The sequence below is a fragment of the Eschrichtius robustus genome, chromosome 3, assembly GCF_028021215.1.
Source record: "Eschrichtius robustus isolate mEscRob2 chromosome 3, mEscRob2.pri, whole genome shotgun sequence".
NCBI lineage: Eukaryota > Metazoa > Chordata > Mammalia > Artiodactyla > Eschrichtiidae > Eschrichtius > Eschrichtius robustus.
The window spans coordinates 103,960,663-103,975,419 of NC_090826.1; the positions used below are offsets into that span (position 1 = coordinate 103,960,663).

Genomic DNA, 14,757 nt, shown 5'->3' on the forward strand with positions numbered 1-14,757 from the left:
ATATACTACATAGATCTTGAGATTGCAAAATGAGAGTCCCTCTGTCTGCTGGTGTCTATAACAATATGTATGAAAAGACTTGATAGCCTTTATTTGAGTCACATGTACTCAATCACTTTGCGTAGGTCAGGGGTTGGCAAACTACAACCTGCTGGCCAAATTCGGACTACTGCCTATTTTTTAAAAATACAGTTTAATTGGAACCCAGTCATGCCCATTTGTTTATGTATAGTCTAGGGCTGCTTTTATTTTTTAAAAATACAGTTTAATTGGAACCCAGTCATGCCCATTTGTTTATGTATTGTCTAGGGCTGCTTTTATGCTGCAACAGCCGAGTTTAGTAGTTGCTATACATACTTATGGACTGCAAAGCCTAAAATATTTACTTTACAGGAAGAGTTTGCTGATCTTTGGTCTAAAGGTTATGGATACTCTAGCCAGGCTGTGTTAATTGGTTGTGGAATCAGAGCCGCTTTTTGACAGCTTTGTCATAATCACAGTGAGGGAAGGAGAGCCGTTTCCAAAAGGATTGGCAGTTCCTAAAAGGAAAGAATGCCAAATAGACACCTTTCTCCCCAATAAAAACAGTTTTTGTATTACACCTCATTTTTTGTTCTGTTGTGTAGACTAAAGGTAAACATGGTTATGTGTGTTTTCACACTGATACAGGTGTTAATAGAATAATATACTAAAATAGGAGATACGGGAGAATGTGTAAGGATATAGTAATAGAATCTCTAAATTATGTGGAATATAAAGATAACAGTCTGTGAAAAATATAAATTGATGGGTTATAATTTTTCCTTTCTCAGATGATGAAACATGCATGGGATAATTACAGGATATATGGATGGGGACATAATGAACTGAGACCTATTGCAAGGAAAGGACACTCCACTAATATATTTGGTAAGTTTACTTTTTCTTTTTTTTTTTTTTGAATTTTATTTTATTTATTTTTTTATACAGCAGGTTCTCATTAGTTACCCATTTTATACACATCAGTGTATATATGTCAATCCCAATCTCCCAATTCATCACACCACCACCACCCCCCCGCCCCCCTGCCACTTTCCCCCCTTGTTGTCCATATGTTTTTTTCTCTACATCTGTGTCTCAATTTCTGGCCTGAAAACCATTTCATCTGTACCATTTTTCGAGGTTCCGCATATATGCGTTAGTATACGGTATTTGTTTTTCTCTTTCTGACTTACTTCACTCTGTATGGCAGTCTCTAGATCTATCCATGTCTCTACAAATGACCCAATTTCATTCCTTTTTATGCCTGAGTAATATTCCATTCTATATATGTACCACATCTTCTTTATCCATTCGTCTGTCAATGGGCATTTAGGTTGCTTCCATGTCCTAGCTGTTGTAAATAGTGCTGCAATGAACATTGGGGTGCACGTGTCTTTTTGAATTATGGTATTCTCTGGGTATATGCCCAGTAGTGGGATTGCTGGGTCATATGGTAATTCTATTTTTAGTTTTTTAAGGAACCTGCATACTGTTCTCCGTAGTGACTGTATCAATTTACATTCCCGCCAACAGTTCAAGAGGGCTCCCTTTTCTCCACACCCTCTCCAGCATTTGTTGTTTGTAGATTTTCTGATGATGCCCATTCTAACTGGTGTGAGGTGATACCTCATTGTAGTTTTGATTTGCATTTCTCTAATAATTAGTGATGTTGAGCAGCTTTTCATGTGCTTCTTGGCCATCTGCATGTCTTCTTTGGAGAAATGTTTATTTAGGTCTTCTGCCCATTTTTTGATTGGGTTGTTTGTTTTTTAAATATTGAGCTGCATGAGCTGTTTACATATTTTGGAGATTAATCCTTTGTCCATTGATTCATTTGCAAATATTTTCTCCCATTCTGAGGGTTGTCTTTTCCATCTTGTTTGTAGTTTCCTTTGCTGTGCAAAAGCTTTGAAGTTTCATTAGGTCCCATTTGTTTATTTTTATTTTTATTTCCATTACTCTAGGAGGTGGATCAAAAAAGATCTTGCTGTGATTTATGTCAAAGAGTGTTCTTCCTTTGTTTTCCTCTAAGAGTTTTATAGTGTCCGGTCTTACATTTAGGTGTTGAATCCATTTTGAGTTTATTTTTGTGTATGGTGTTAGGGAGTGTTCTAATTTCATTCTTTTACATGTAGCTGTCCAGTTTTCCCAGCACCACTTATTGAGGAGACTGTCTTTTCTCCATTGTATATCCTTGCCTCCTTTGTCACAGATTAGTTGACCATAGGTGCGTGGGTTTATCTCTGAGCTTTCTATCCTGTTCCATTGATCTCTATTTCTGTTTTTGTGCCAGTACCATATTGTCTTGATTACTGTAGCTTTGTAGTATAGTCTGAAGTCCAGGAGCCTGATTCCTCCAGCTCCATTGTTTTCCCTCAAGACTGCTTTGGCTATTCGGGGTCTTTTGTGTCTCCATACAAATTTTAAGATTTTTTGTTCTAGTTCTGTAAAAAAAATGCCATTGGTAATTTGATAGGGATTGAATTGAATCTGTAGATTGCTTTGGGTAGTATAGTCATTTTCACAATATTGATTCTTCCAATCCAAGAACATGGTATACCTCTGTATCTGTTTGTTTCATCTTTAATTTCTTTCATCAGTGTCTTATAGTTTTCTGCATACAGGTCTTTTGTCTCCCTAGGTAGGTTTATTCCTAGGTATTTTATTCCTTTTGTTGTAATTGTAAATGGGAGCGTTTCCTTAATTTCTCTTTCAGATTTTTCATCATTAGTGTATACAAATGCAAGAGATTTCTGTGCATTAATTTTGTATCCTGCAACTTTACCAAATTCATTGATTAGCTCTAGTAGTTTTCAGGTGGCATCTTTAGGATTCTCTTCAAACAGTGACAGTTTTACTTCTTCTTTTCCGATTTGTCATGTCATCTGCAAATAGTGACAGTTTTACTTATTTTCCAATTGTATTCCTTTTATTTCTTTTTCTTCTCTGATTGCTGTGGGTAGGACTTCCAAAACTATGTTGAATAATAGTGGCGAGACAGGACATCCTGTCTTGTTCCTGATCTTAGAGGAAATGCTTTCAGTTTTTCACCATTGAGAATGATATTTGCTGTGGTTTTGTCATACATGGCCTTTATTATGTTGAGGTAGGTTCCCTCTATGCCCACTTTCTGGAGAGTTTTTATCATAAATGGGTGTTGAATTTTGTCAAAAGCTTTTTCTGCATCTATTCAGATGATCATATGGTTTTTCCTCTTCAGTTTGTTAATATGGTGTGTCACATTGATTGATTTGCATACATTGAAGAATCCTTGTATCCCTGGGATAAATTTCACTTGATCATGGTGTATGATCCTTTTAATGTGTTGTTGGATTCTGTTTACTAGTATTTTGTAGAGGATTTTTGCATCTATGTTCATCAGTGATATTGGTCTGTAATTTTCTTTTTTTGTAGTATCTTTGTCTGGTTTTGGTATCAGGGTGATGGTGGCCTCATAGAATGAGTTTGGGAGTGTTCGTTCCTCTGCTATTTTTTGGATGAGTTTGAGAAGGATGGGTGTTAGCTCTTCTCTAAATGTTTGATAGAATTCACCTGTGAAGCCATCTGGTCCTGGACTTTTGTTTGTTGGAAGATTTTTAATCACAGTTTCAATTTCATTACTTGTAATTGGTCTGTTCATATTTTCTATTTCTTCCTGGTTCAGTCTTGGAAGGTAATACCTTTCTAAGAATTTGTCCATTTCTTCCAGGTTGTCCATTTTATTGGCACAGAGTTCCATGTAGTAGTCTCTTAGGATGCTTTGTATTTCTGCAGTCTCTGTTTAACCTCTCCTTTTTCATTTCTAGTTTTATTGATTTGAGTCCTCTCCCTCTTTTTCTTGATGAGTCTGGCTAATGGTTTTTCAATTTTGTTTATCTTCTCAAAGAACCAGCTTTTAGTTTCATTGATCTTTGCTATTGTTTTCTTTGTTTCTATTTCATTTATTTCTGCTCTGATCTTTATGATTTCTTTCCTTCTGCTAACTTTGGGTTTTGTTTGTTCTTCTTTCTCCAGTTCCTTTAGGTGTAAGGTTAGATTGTTTATTTGAGATTTTTCTTGTTTCTTGAGGTAGGCTTGTATTGCTGTAAACTTCCCTCTTAGAACAGCTTTTGCTGCATCCCATCAGTTTTGGATCATCTTGTTTTCATTGTCATTTGTCTGTAGGTATTTTTTGATTTTCTGTTTGATTTCTTCAGTGATCTCTTGCTTATTTAGTAACGTATTGTTTAGCCTCCATGTGTTTGTGTTTTTTACGTTTTTTTCCCTGTAATTGATTTCTAATCTCATAACATTGTGGTCAGAAAAGATGCTTGATATGATTTGAATTTTCTTAAATTTACTGAGCCTTGATTTGTGACCCAAGATGTGATATATCTTGGGGAAGGTTCCGTGTGCACTTGAGAAGAAAGTGTAATCTGTTGTTTTTGGATGGAATGTCCTATAAATATCAATTAAATCTATCTAGTCTATTGTGTAATTTAAAGCTTGTGTTTCCTTATTAATTTTCTGTTTGGATGATCTGTCCATTGGTGTAAGTGAGGTTTTAAAGTCCCCCACTATTATTGTGTTACTGTCAATTTCCTCTTTTATAGCTGTTAGCAGTTGCCTTAGGTATTGAGGTGTTCCTATGTTGGGTGCATATATATTTATAATTGTTATATCTTCTTCTTGGATTGATCCCTTGATCATTATGTAGCGTCCTTCCTTCTCTCTTGTAACGTTCTTTGTTTTAAAGTGTATTTTATCTGATATGAGTATTGCTACTCCAGCTTTCTTTTGATTTCCATTTGCATGGAATATCTTTTTCCATCCCCTCACTTTAAGTCTGTATGTATCCCTAGGTCTGAAGTGGGTCTCTTACAGACAGCATATATATGGGTCTTGTTTTTGTATCCATTCAGTGAGTCTGTGTCTTTTGGTTGGAGCATTTAATGCATTCACGTTTAAGGTAATTATCAATATGTATGTTCCTATTACCATTTTCTTAATTGTTTTGGGTTTGTTATTGTAGGTCTTTCCTTCTCTTCTGTTTCCTGCCTAGAGAAGTTCTTTTAGCATTTGTTGTAAAGCTGGTTTGGTGGTGCTGAATTCAGTTAGCTTTTGCTTGTCTGTAAAGCTTTTGATTTCTCCATCGAATCTGAATGAGATCCTTGCCAGGTAGAGTAATCTTGGTTGTAGGTTCTTCCCTTTCATCACTTTAAATATGTCCTGCCATTCCCTTCTGGCTTGTACAGTTTCTGCCGAGAAATCAGCTGTTGACCTTATCGGGGTTCCCTTGTATGTTATTTTTTGTTTTTCCCTTGCTGCTTTAAATAATTTTTCTTTGTGTTTAATTTTTGTCAATTTGATTACTATGTGTCTCGGCGTGTTTCTCCTTGGGTTTATCCTGTATGGGACTTGCTGCGCTTCCTGTACTTGGGTGGCTATTTCCTTTCCCATGTTAGGGAAGTTTCCAACTAGAATCCCTTCAAATATTTTCTCGGCTCCTTTCTCTCTCTCTTCTCCTTCTGGGACCCCTATAATGCTAACGTTGTTGCGTTTAATGTTGTCCCAGAGGTCTCTTAGGCTGTCTTCATTTCTTTTCATTCTTTTTTCTTTATTCTGGTCCACAGCAGTGAATTCCCCCATTCTGTCTTCCAGGTCACTTATCCATTCTTCTGCCTCAGTTATTCTGCTATTGATTCCTTCTAGTGTATTTTTCATTTCAGTTACTGTATTGTTCATCTCTGTTTGCTTGTTCTTTCATTCTTCTCGGTCTTTGTTAAACGTTTCTTGCATCTTCTCGATCTTTGCCTCCATTCTTTTTCCGAGGTCCTGGACCATCTTCACTATTATTATTCTGAATTCTTTTTCTGGAAGGTTGCCTATCTCCACTTCATTTAGTTGTTTTTCTGGGGCTTTATCTTGTTCCTTCATCTGGTACATACCCATCTGCCTTTTCATCTTGTCTATCTTTCTGTGAATGTGGTTTTAGTTCCACAGGCTGCAGGATTGTAGTTCTTCTTGCTTCTGCTGTCTGCCCTCTGGTTGATGAGGCTATCTAAGAGGATTGTGCAAGTTTCCTGATGGGAGGGACTGGTGGTGGGTAGAGCTGGCTGTTGCTCTCAGGTTTACTTTTTCTAATTACTGTTTTCATTTTCTACCTTCATTTTAAAAGTAGGACCTAACTTTTTAGGTACTTTCTAAAACCTGAGTGCAGTAGTCCCCTCTTATCTAAGGTTTTGTTTTCCCTCTGCAGTAGTCAGTTACCTATAGTAAACCTTGGTCTGAAAATACTAAATGGAAAATTTCAGAAATAATTCATAAATTTTAAATCGTGTGTCTTTCTGAGTAGCGTGATGAATCTTGCACTATCCTGCTCCCTCCAGCCTGGGGTGTGAACCATCCCTTTGTCCTGCTTGTTAGTCACTTACTAGCCATGTGGATTATGAGATCAACTGTGGAGTTATTGCAGTGCTTGTGTTCAGGTGACCCTTATTTTACTTAATAATAGCCCCAAAGCACAACAGTAGTGATGCCAGCAATTTGGATTTGCTAAAGAGAAGCTGTAAGTGCTTCCTTTAAGTCAGGTGTCCCCAGCCCTTGGGCTGAATACCGGTACTGGTCTGTGGCCCATTAGGGACCAGGCCGCACAGCAGGAGTGAGCGGCGGGCAAGCAAGTGAAGCTTCATCTGCCGCTCCCCATCGCTCACATTACCGCCTGAGCCATGCCCCCTCACCCCCTGCTCCCCGTGGAAAAATTGTCTTCCATGAAACTGGTCCCTGGTGCTAAAAAGGTTGGGAACTGCTGCTTTAAGTGAAAAGATGAAAGTTCTTGACTTAATAAGGAAAGAAAAAAAAAATCATATGCTGATGGATCTAAGGTAAGGTAATGTTGTATTTGTGAAATTGTGAGGAAGGAAATACTGTGCTAATTTTGCTGTTATACCTTAAACTGTACAAGTTATGGCCACAGTGCAGTAAGTGCTTAGTTAAGATGGAAAAGGCATTAAATTTGTACAATAAGATCTTTTAAGGAAGAGAGAGAGAAAGAGACCACATTCACATAACTTTTATTACAGTAAATTATTACAATTGTTCTGTTTTTTTATTAGTTACTGTTGTTAATCTCATACTGTGCCTCATTTATAAATTAAACTTTATCATACGTGTGTGTGTATAGGAGAAAAAACATAGTATATATAGAGTTCGGTACTATCCAGGCTTTCAAGCATCCACTGGGGGTCTTGAGATGAATCCCCTGTGGATAAGGGGGAACTGTTGTATTTCTGTGGAACTATAATTTGAAGCAACATGTATTTTTTGGCAAGTTTCAGTCAAGACTTAGTTATAGTTGCTTTTGAAAACACAGATGTGATAGATTTTCTATTTACATACAGAGGTTTTAGTCATTTATTTGAGTATTTTGAAGCTTTTTCTGCATTGTTTTACTTTAAGGAAGGTAGGTACCTATTTGTAATTTTTTATCTTCAACGGAATACCAATTCTGATACTTGCACATTTTAGAGAAGGAGAAAAAGGATGGGAAATTCCAGTAGTGCTATCTATGTATGTTTAAAAAAAAGAAAAAAGTAACATGCCCAAGGTGACTCATTCGGTAAATTGAGTGAATTATATTGTACATTCACAGTTCCAAGGGAAAAATTAACATTATGTGTGTCTGGATGGAGGTCTGGGGAAGAGGTTTTTTTTTTGGCTGTGTTGGGTCTTCTTTGCTGTGCACAGGCTTTCTCTAGTTGCGGCGAGCAGGGGCTACTCTTTGTTGCAGTGTGCGGGCTTCTCTTGTTGTGGAGCACGGGCTCTAGGCGTGTGGGCTTCAGTAGTTGAAGCATGCAGGCTCAGTAGTTGTGGCACACAGGCTCTAGGGTGTGTGGGCTTCAATAGTTGTGGTGTGTGGGCTTGGTAGTTACGGCTTGTGGGCTCTAGAGCTCAGGCTCAGTAGTTGTGGCACACAGGCTTAGTTGCTCCGTGACATGTGGGATCTTCCTGGACCAGGGATTGAACCTGTGTCCCCTGCATTGGCAGGTGGATTCTTAACCACTGCGCCACCAGGGAAGTCCCTGGGGAAGAGCTTTGTTTAACTTGGATTTGCTCTTTCTACCTTTCTTGAGTTCAGTTCACTTGTTAAACTTATCAGTTTAAAAGAGTAAGTTAACTTACTTAACAACTTTTACTTAATTCAAGGATAAGTCTTGAGAATTACCAAGTTGTTCTTTATAGTCTTCACTTCTTTCCCCTATTTTAGATGCTTCTTGGTGTGATAGGTATCTTTTAAATAACAGGTGAAAGCAAGAAAATATTAATGGGGCAGAAAGCACATATGTTAGTCATATGCAGTGCAATCATCTTTACTAATTGTAATGCAACACCACAGTAATCCAAATAACATTATTTTTAAATTGTGACTCTGAAAGAATTTTTCTAGCACTATGATTTCTCTTACAATTTGTTTGATACTTGATTGTTTTCTGTCAAAAAAGAAAATGACTGAAAAATCATTTCTCCTGGGTCTGAGAGATGTTGGGGTGGAGGAATAATGGAAAAAAATTTTCCTTTAGGTAATCAAAGACACCAGAGATCTCATATATGACATTTAATTTAGTGGGTATCATTTAATGAAACAGTTTATTTCTTCAGCAGAGGTTATAGAGTGATCTGAAGAGTTCCTGTTGCTTTGTGGATGCCACAATGAGACATTAGTGTACTAAAAGTCATTATATTTAGTGATTAATTAAAATTAGACCCTCTCTGCAAGTAACCATCCCTTTATATTAAACTCAGTGGTAAACTCTGAGCCCTTTTAAACAATTGGAATATGAACATGTATCAAACATGAGTTGGATGTTAATTTTCTGCTTGGTTTTTTAAACCTTATTTCTCAGAACATCTAATGTAGTAACACTTATCAGATAGATACTGGTCCTAGGCAAGGTAGTAGGTAAATAATATACATTTATTTTATTTAATCATTGCAGTAACTGTGTAAGGAAAGACTATTTGCTGAATTTAAACCCCGATAACGTCTTAAAATTTTATTCCGTATAAGTCAATATAAATCATCTCTTTTAGGGAGCAAAAGGAATGTTTCTTAAATGAATGTGATTCTGTTAAAATCCTAATGGGTAAGTTTTGACTCAATGTTTTTCTTTTTAAAAATAATAGCATTTATTTTTTTAGGAAAGGTGGTTTTAATTTGTGGTACTTTTGTCAGACTTCTTCAAAAGTGACCTTTGTAGACCACTGTTTAGTTAGGTTGTTAAATGATGACCAGGGCAGTGGCAGCTTCAGATTATTGTCAGGTGAGTTATTGTCAGCTGCTCATTAGGATCATTAAGTTGATTTACTGGGTAAACAAAGTTATTTGTGAGGTCATAGAAATTAAAGGAGCTTAGAGATGGAAAGGGTGACTTTACAAAATGAGCCTTTTAACTCATTAAAAGAGCAGAAGCAATATTTTGTCAGTTTTGGTCCGCCATTTCTGAGGGATCATCTTGTAATGAGTAGCAATTAAGTATTTTCCAATAAAAAGTTGTACCTTTTTATTGAGTCATCAGGTCAGTTATTTGCTTTAGAGACTCTGTGATTGGGTTTGTGAATAAACTGTATTTTCCTTTAGAACAATAGTCACATACACGTTATTAGTAGCAACATCAGTAGTATTTATATAATGCATATTGTGGTGGACTGAGTCTTGTCCCCCATCAATTCACATGTTGAAGCTCTACCTTCCAATGTGACTGTATTTGGAGATAGAGCCTTTAAGAGGTAATTAAGATTGAACGAGGGGCCCTAATCAGATAGGGCTGGTACCCTTAAAAGAAGAGGAAGAAACACCCAAGCTCTCTCTCCCCCTGCACATGCACCAAGGAAAGGCCGTGTGGGTATGATATAGTGAGAAGGTGGGCATCTGCAAGCCAAGAGGAAGGCGCTCCTCTAAAAACTGGAAGCTTGATCTTGGTCTTCAAACCTCCAGCACTGTGAGAAAATACATTTTTGTTGTTTAAGCGTCCTAGTGGATGGTGTTTTGTTATGGCAGCCTGAGCAGACTAATAAACGTGCTATATGCCAAGGACTGATATAAGTGATTTATGTGCACTATGAGACAGGTACTATTATTATTGTTCCCATTTTACAGATGAGGAAACTGAAGCACAGTTAGGGTTAACTAACTTATTCAAGGTTGCACAGCTAGTAAATAATGTAGCCAGAATTTGATTACAGGCAGCTTAGTGCTAAGGTTCATGCTTCTAATTGATATTTTATTCTGCTTCAGTAAACTTTAAAGATAGAAAAAAATTAATACCAGCACATGGGAAAAATCCATTATGACAAAATTACAGTGAAATGGTAGAAAAGTGAAAATGCAATCTGTATTATTTTCAGTAGTCAAAATTAGTTGCTTATACTTTTAGAAAAATTTTTGAGTGGTTACATTTTTTTTCCCAGCCAAATAAGCTAAGTGGGAATGGATCCTTTATTGTTTATTTTGTCTTATATTTTTAGACATGTAGTTAGTTTACTAAAGGATTAATAAAAAAGAGTTTGACTCTGTTTCCTACTTGCTCTGTTCCTTTTCTGCATCTCATATTCTTGCTGGTGAGTATGATTTGAGATTTTTTTTAAAAAAATCTGTTTTTAACCTTTTTATTTACATAGAAGAAGTCTAAGGGAGGAGTCATAGTCCTGAGTGTCTCATTTGACCTCCCAAATTCAGTATGCCTTTACCGAATCAGAATCTTAAGAGTTGGGAGGGACTTTAAAAGTCTAGTCTATTACTATAGGAACATATAGGCAGGTATTGAACTCTTACAGTATTCTAGATTATTAGGAAAACAATTTAAAATGTGTCCATTTCCTGTCTCTTAGCCTTGATTATTAAAACATTCTTTTATATGGTAACTGAAATCATATTCCTCTGACTTTTGTCTAGTTTGTCCTTGGCATCAGAGGATTCTTTATGTACAGATAACAGAAGATCCATTTCAAAATGGCTTAAACTAAAAAAGAAATTTAATCGGCTCAGTGATGTTCTAGAGTAGATCTGATACCAGCTAAGCTTTTTTCTTTATCTCTTTCCTCTATTTTCCTCTTTGTGTTTGTATCTTCAGGCTGGCTTCATAGAGGGATGGCTGCAGCAACTTGAAGCTTCATATCTTCCTACTAACACATCTATAGAAAAGAGAACACTGTAGAGAAGAGCACTTGGTTTTCTCAGAAACCACCTTGTTTCTTGTTTATCTGGGTCTTGTGTCCAGCCTTGACCCGAAAGCTATACCCAGAGGGTTGGGATAGCTTCCTTTGGTTTTGCCTAGTTAGGGCTCAGCCCTGGAGCTTGTGAGTGGGAAGAGGAAAATGTTGATGGACATAAGTTATCACTGATAATAATTTTTCCAGCAGTGATTAATAGTCACAATGAATTATTTTTACTTAGATATCCTGGAGAATTGAAAGATTTTTGTTAGGAATAGATCTTTTTGCATTTCAAAGAATTTTGATTTGGAACAGAATGTTACTTGATCTTACAAAGCTTTTTGAAGTGCACCTTTTATTTTCAGTGTATGTGTGTATGTATAAATTCTTCTTGATATTTATTACTTGCTAATGATTTCTAATATTTTGTTGAGGATTTTGCATTCATATTTTGGGAAGGATATTGTTTTGTATTTTTCTTGAACTATCGTTGTCTTGTTTCAGTATCAGTGTAATATTGACCTAATAAAATGAGTTTGGAAGTGTTCTCTGCTCTTCATTTTTCTGGAAAAGATTGTGTACTGTTGGTTTTATATTTTTCTCAAGTTTTTGATATAATTTGCCAGTGAAACCATCTGCATCTGGAGCTTTTTTTTCTGGGAGGTTTTTAAGCTACAACTTCAGTTTATTCCACATCCTCTATAAGGGCCATTCGGTTTATCTGTTTCACCTTGGGTTAGTTTTGGTAGTTGATGATTTTGAGGAATTGGTCTATTTCATCTAAGCTATTGATTTTGTGTGCATAGAGTTGTTTGGAGTATTATCTTGTTACCTTTTGAATATCTGTGGCAGCGGTAGTTATAACTCTTTCACTGCTAATATTGGTAATTTATGTTGTTTTTTCTTTGTCCTGCTAGAAGTTTATCAATTTTATTGATATTTTCAAAGAAGCAGCTTTTGGTTTCATTGATCTTCTTTATATTTTCTTTATGTTTTCAATTCTTTGATTTCTGCTCTTTGTTATTTCCACTCTTCTGCATGATTTGGGTTGCTTTTGTTCTTGCTTTTCTAGTTTCTTGAAATAGAAGCCTAGATTATAGGTTCATGATCCCCTTTTCCAGTGTAAGCATTTAGTGCCATGAATTTTTTGCTAAGTGGTGCTTTAGCTGCATCTGAAAGATTCTGATATGTTGTGTTTTCATTTTTATTCAATTCAGTATGTTTGAAAACTTCCCTTGAGTAAGTTGTTTAATTGCTAAGTGCTTAGAGATTTTTCTTTTTCTGTGATTGATTTCTAATTTAGTTCCATTATGGTCAGAGAATATACTTTGTGCAATTACAATTCTTCTAAATTATTTAAGATTTACTTTTTGACCCAGAATATGGCCTGTCTTGGTGAATGTTCCATTGGTGCTTGAAAAGAATGTTTATATGTGTAGTGACTGTTACTGGGTGTAGAATGTTCTGTTAATGTCAGTTAGATCTCATTGGTTTATGGGGTTGTTCAGGCTTCTTCTGTTCTTGCTGATTTTCATCTAGTAGTCCTGTCAATTACTGAGAGAGAGGTGTTGAAGTTCCCAACTCTAATATTGGATTTCTTTCTTACTCCTTTCAATTCTGTTAGCTTTTGCTTTATATATTTTGAGGTACTCTTGTTAGGTGCTTACACATTTAGGATAATTATGTCTCCTTGATAGGACCACCAAAGCCCTAATATCAAAACCAGACAACGATATTACAATAAAAGGGAACTATCGACCAATGTTCCTCATGAACATGGACACAAAAATCTTTGACCAAATTAGATTTATCTTAGTAAATCTAATTCAGCGATATGTAAAAAGAATAATACCTCATGACCAAGTGGGGTTTATCTGAGGAATGTGTGGTTGGTTTAACATTTGGAAATTAGTCAATATAGTTGAAGATATTAAGGGACTAAAAGAGGAAAATGTTATGAGCATCTCAGTAGATGCTGAAAAAGCATTTAACAACACTCAATATCCATCCATAATAAAAACTCTCAGCAAACTTGGACTGGAAGGGAACTTTTTTAGCCTGATAAAGAGTATTAAAACACACCCACCCACCCACCCACACAAGAAAATTCTAGGGAATCTACCGAACAACAATAAAAAAGTACTAGAATGAAAACTAATTTAGTAATGAGGCCATATGATACAAGTTTGATATACAAAATAAATTATATTTCTAGATGCTGGCAATAAACAGTTGTAAGTACAATTTTAAAATAATATCATTTGCAGTAGCATAAAAATGTGAAGTATATGTGGATGAATTTAACAAACTATGTGCAAAGTCTATACACTGAAAACTGTGATTATTGAAAGAAATTTAAAAGGACTTAAAGGAGAGAGATGCCTTTATGAATTGGAATACTCGGTATTGTTGAGATGTTAGTTCTCTTGAAATCCATATTTAGATTTAAAGCAATCTAAGTAAAAATGACCTTTCCACATAAATTGATAGGCTGATTCTAAAATCTGTATGAAAACACAAAGCATGTACAATAATCAAAATAATTTTTAAAAAAGAACAAAGTTGAAGGATTTACACTGCTTGATTCTAAGATTTACTGTAAAGCTTTGGTAATGAGGACAGTATGGTTTTAGCATAAAGATAGACATAGAGATCACTGAAAAAGAATAGAAATAGAACTGCACATACATTTTTAATTGATTTTCAACAAGGGTGCTTTCAGTGGGTTATAGGTAAGTCTTTCCAATAAGTGGTGTTGGGTCAGTTATATATTCATGTAGAAAAATAAAAACCTTGACTCTTCAACATTGTATACAAAAATGAACTTGAAATGAATCATAGATCTAAACATAAAAACTAAAAGTATAAAACTTCCAGTAAAAAATATTTGAGAAAATATTTGTGACCTTGAGGTGAGCAAAGAGTTTTTAGAATACAAAAGGAATAAACCATTAAGGAAAAAAAAATTGATAAATTGGACTTCATGAAAATAAAAAATTTCTGCTTTCCAAAAGACATTAAGGAAATGAAAAAGCAAGCCCCAGAATTGGAGAAAATATTTGTGATACATGTATAAGGATGTATTCAGAATATATAAATGATTTACTAGTAATTCACCAAAGAAGGTAAATGAATAGCCAATAAGCACATCAGTCACCAGGGAAATTAAAATTCAAACCACAATGCAAAATCCTACATACCCAGTAGAATGAATAAAATTAAAAAGACCAACAATGTCAAATACTGAGAAGGATGATGGAACAACTAGACCTCTCATACATTGCTGCTGGGAGTATACAGTGGCACACTATGGAGAGCAGTTTGTCAGTCTCTCATAAAGTTAAACACAAACTTACTTTACCCCCCAGCAAGTCCATTCCTAAATATTTCCAGGATGCTCATGAGTGAGATCAGATAATAGTTTTATTTTTCTTACTAAGTTATATTTTTGCATCAATGGTATGCAGAATTCGTAAGTTGAATTTTAAGCTTTCTTTTCCTATGTTCTATCAAAATTTATGTCGGAGTTATCATCCTTAAAATTAA

The 14,757-nt window shown here is 35.5% G+C and overlaps 1 protein-coding gene across 2 annotated transcripts in view; it reads left to right on the plus strand.

Annotated features, from left to right (window-relative positions):
- The window catches only part of MAN1A2 (mannosidase alpha class 1A member 2), a 178,369-nt gene that overhangs the window by 62,110 nt on the left and 101,502 nt on the right, over window positions 1-14,757 (plus strand). For both annotated transcript variants that reach the window (XM_068540587.1, XM_068540586.1), the window contains exon 3: window positions 813-909. In XM_068540587.1, coding sequence (XP_068396688.1) covers window positions 813-909 — 97 coding nt within the window. The remainder of the gene's footprint in view (window positions 1-812; window positions 910-14,757) is intronic.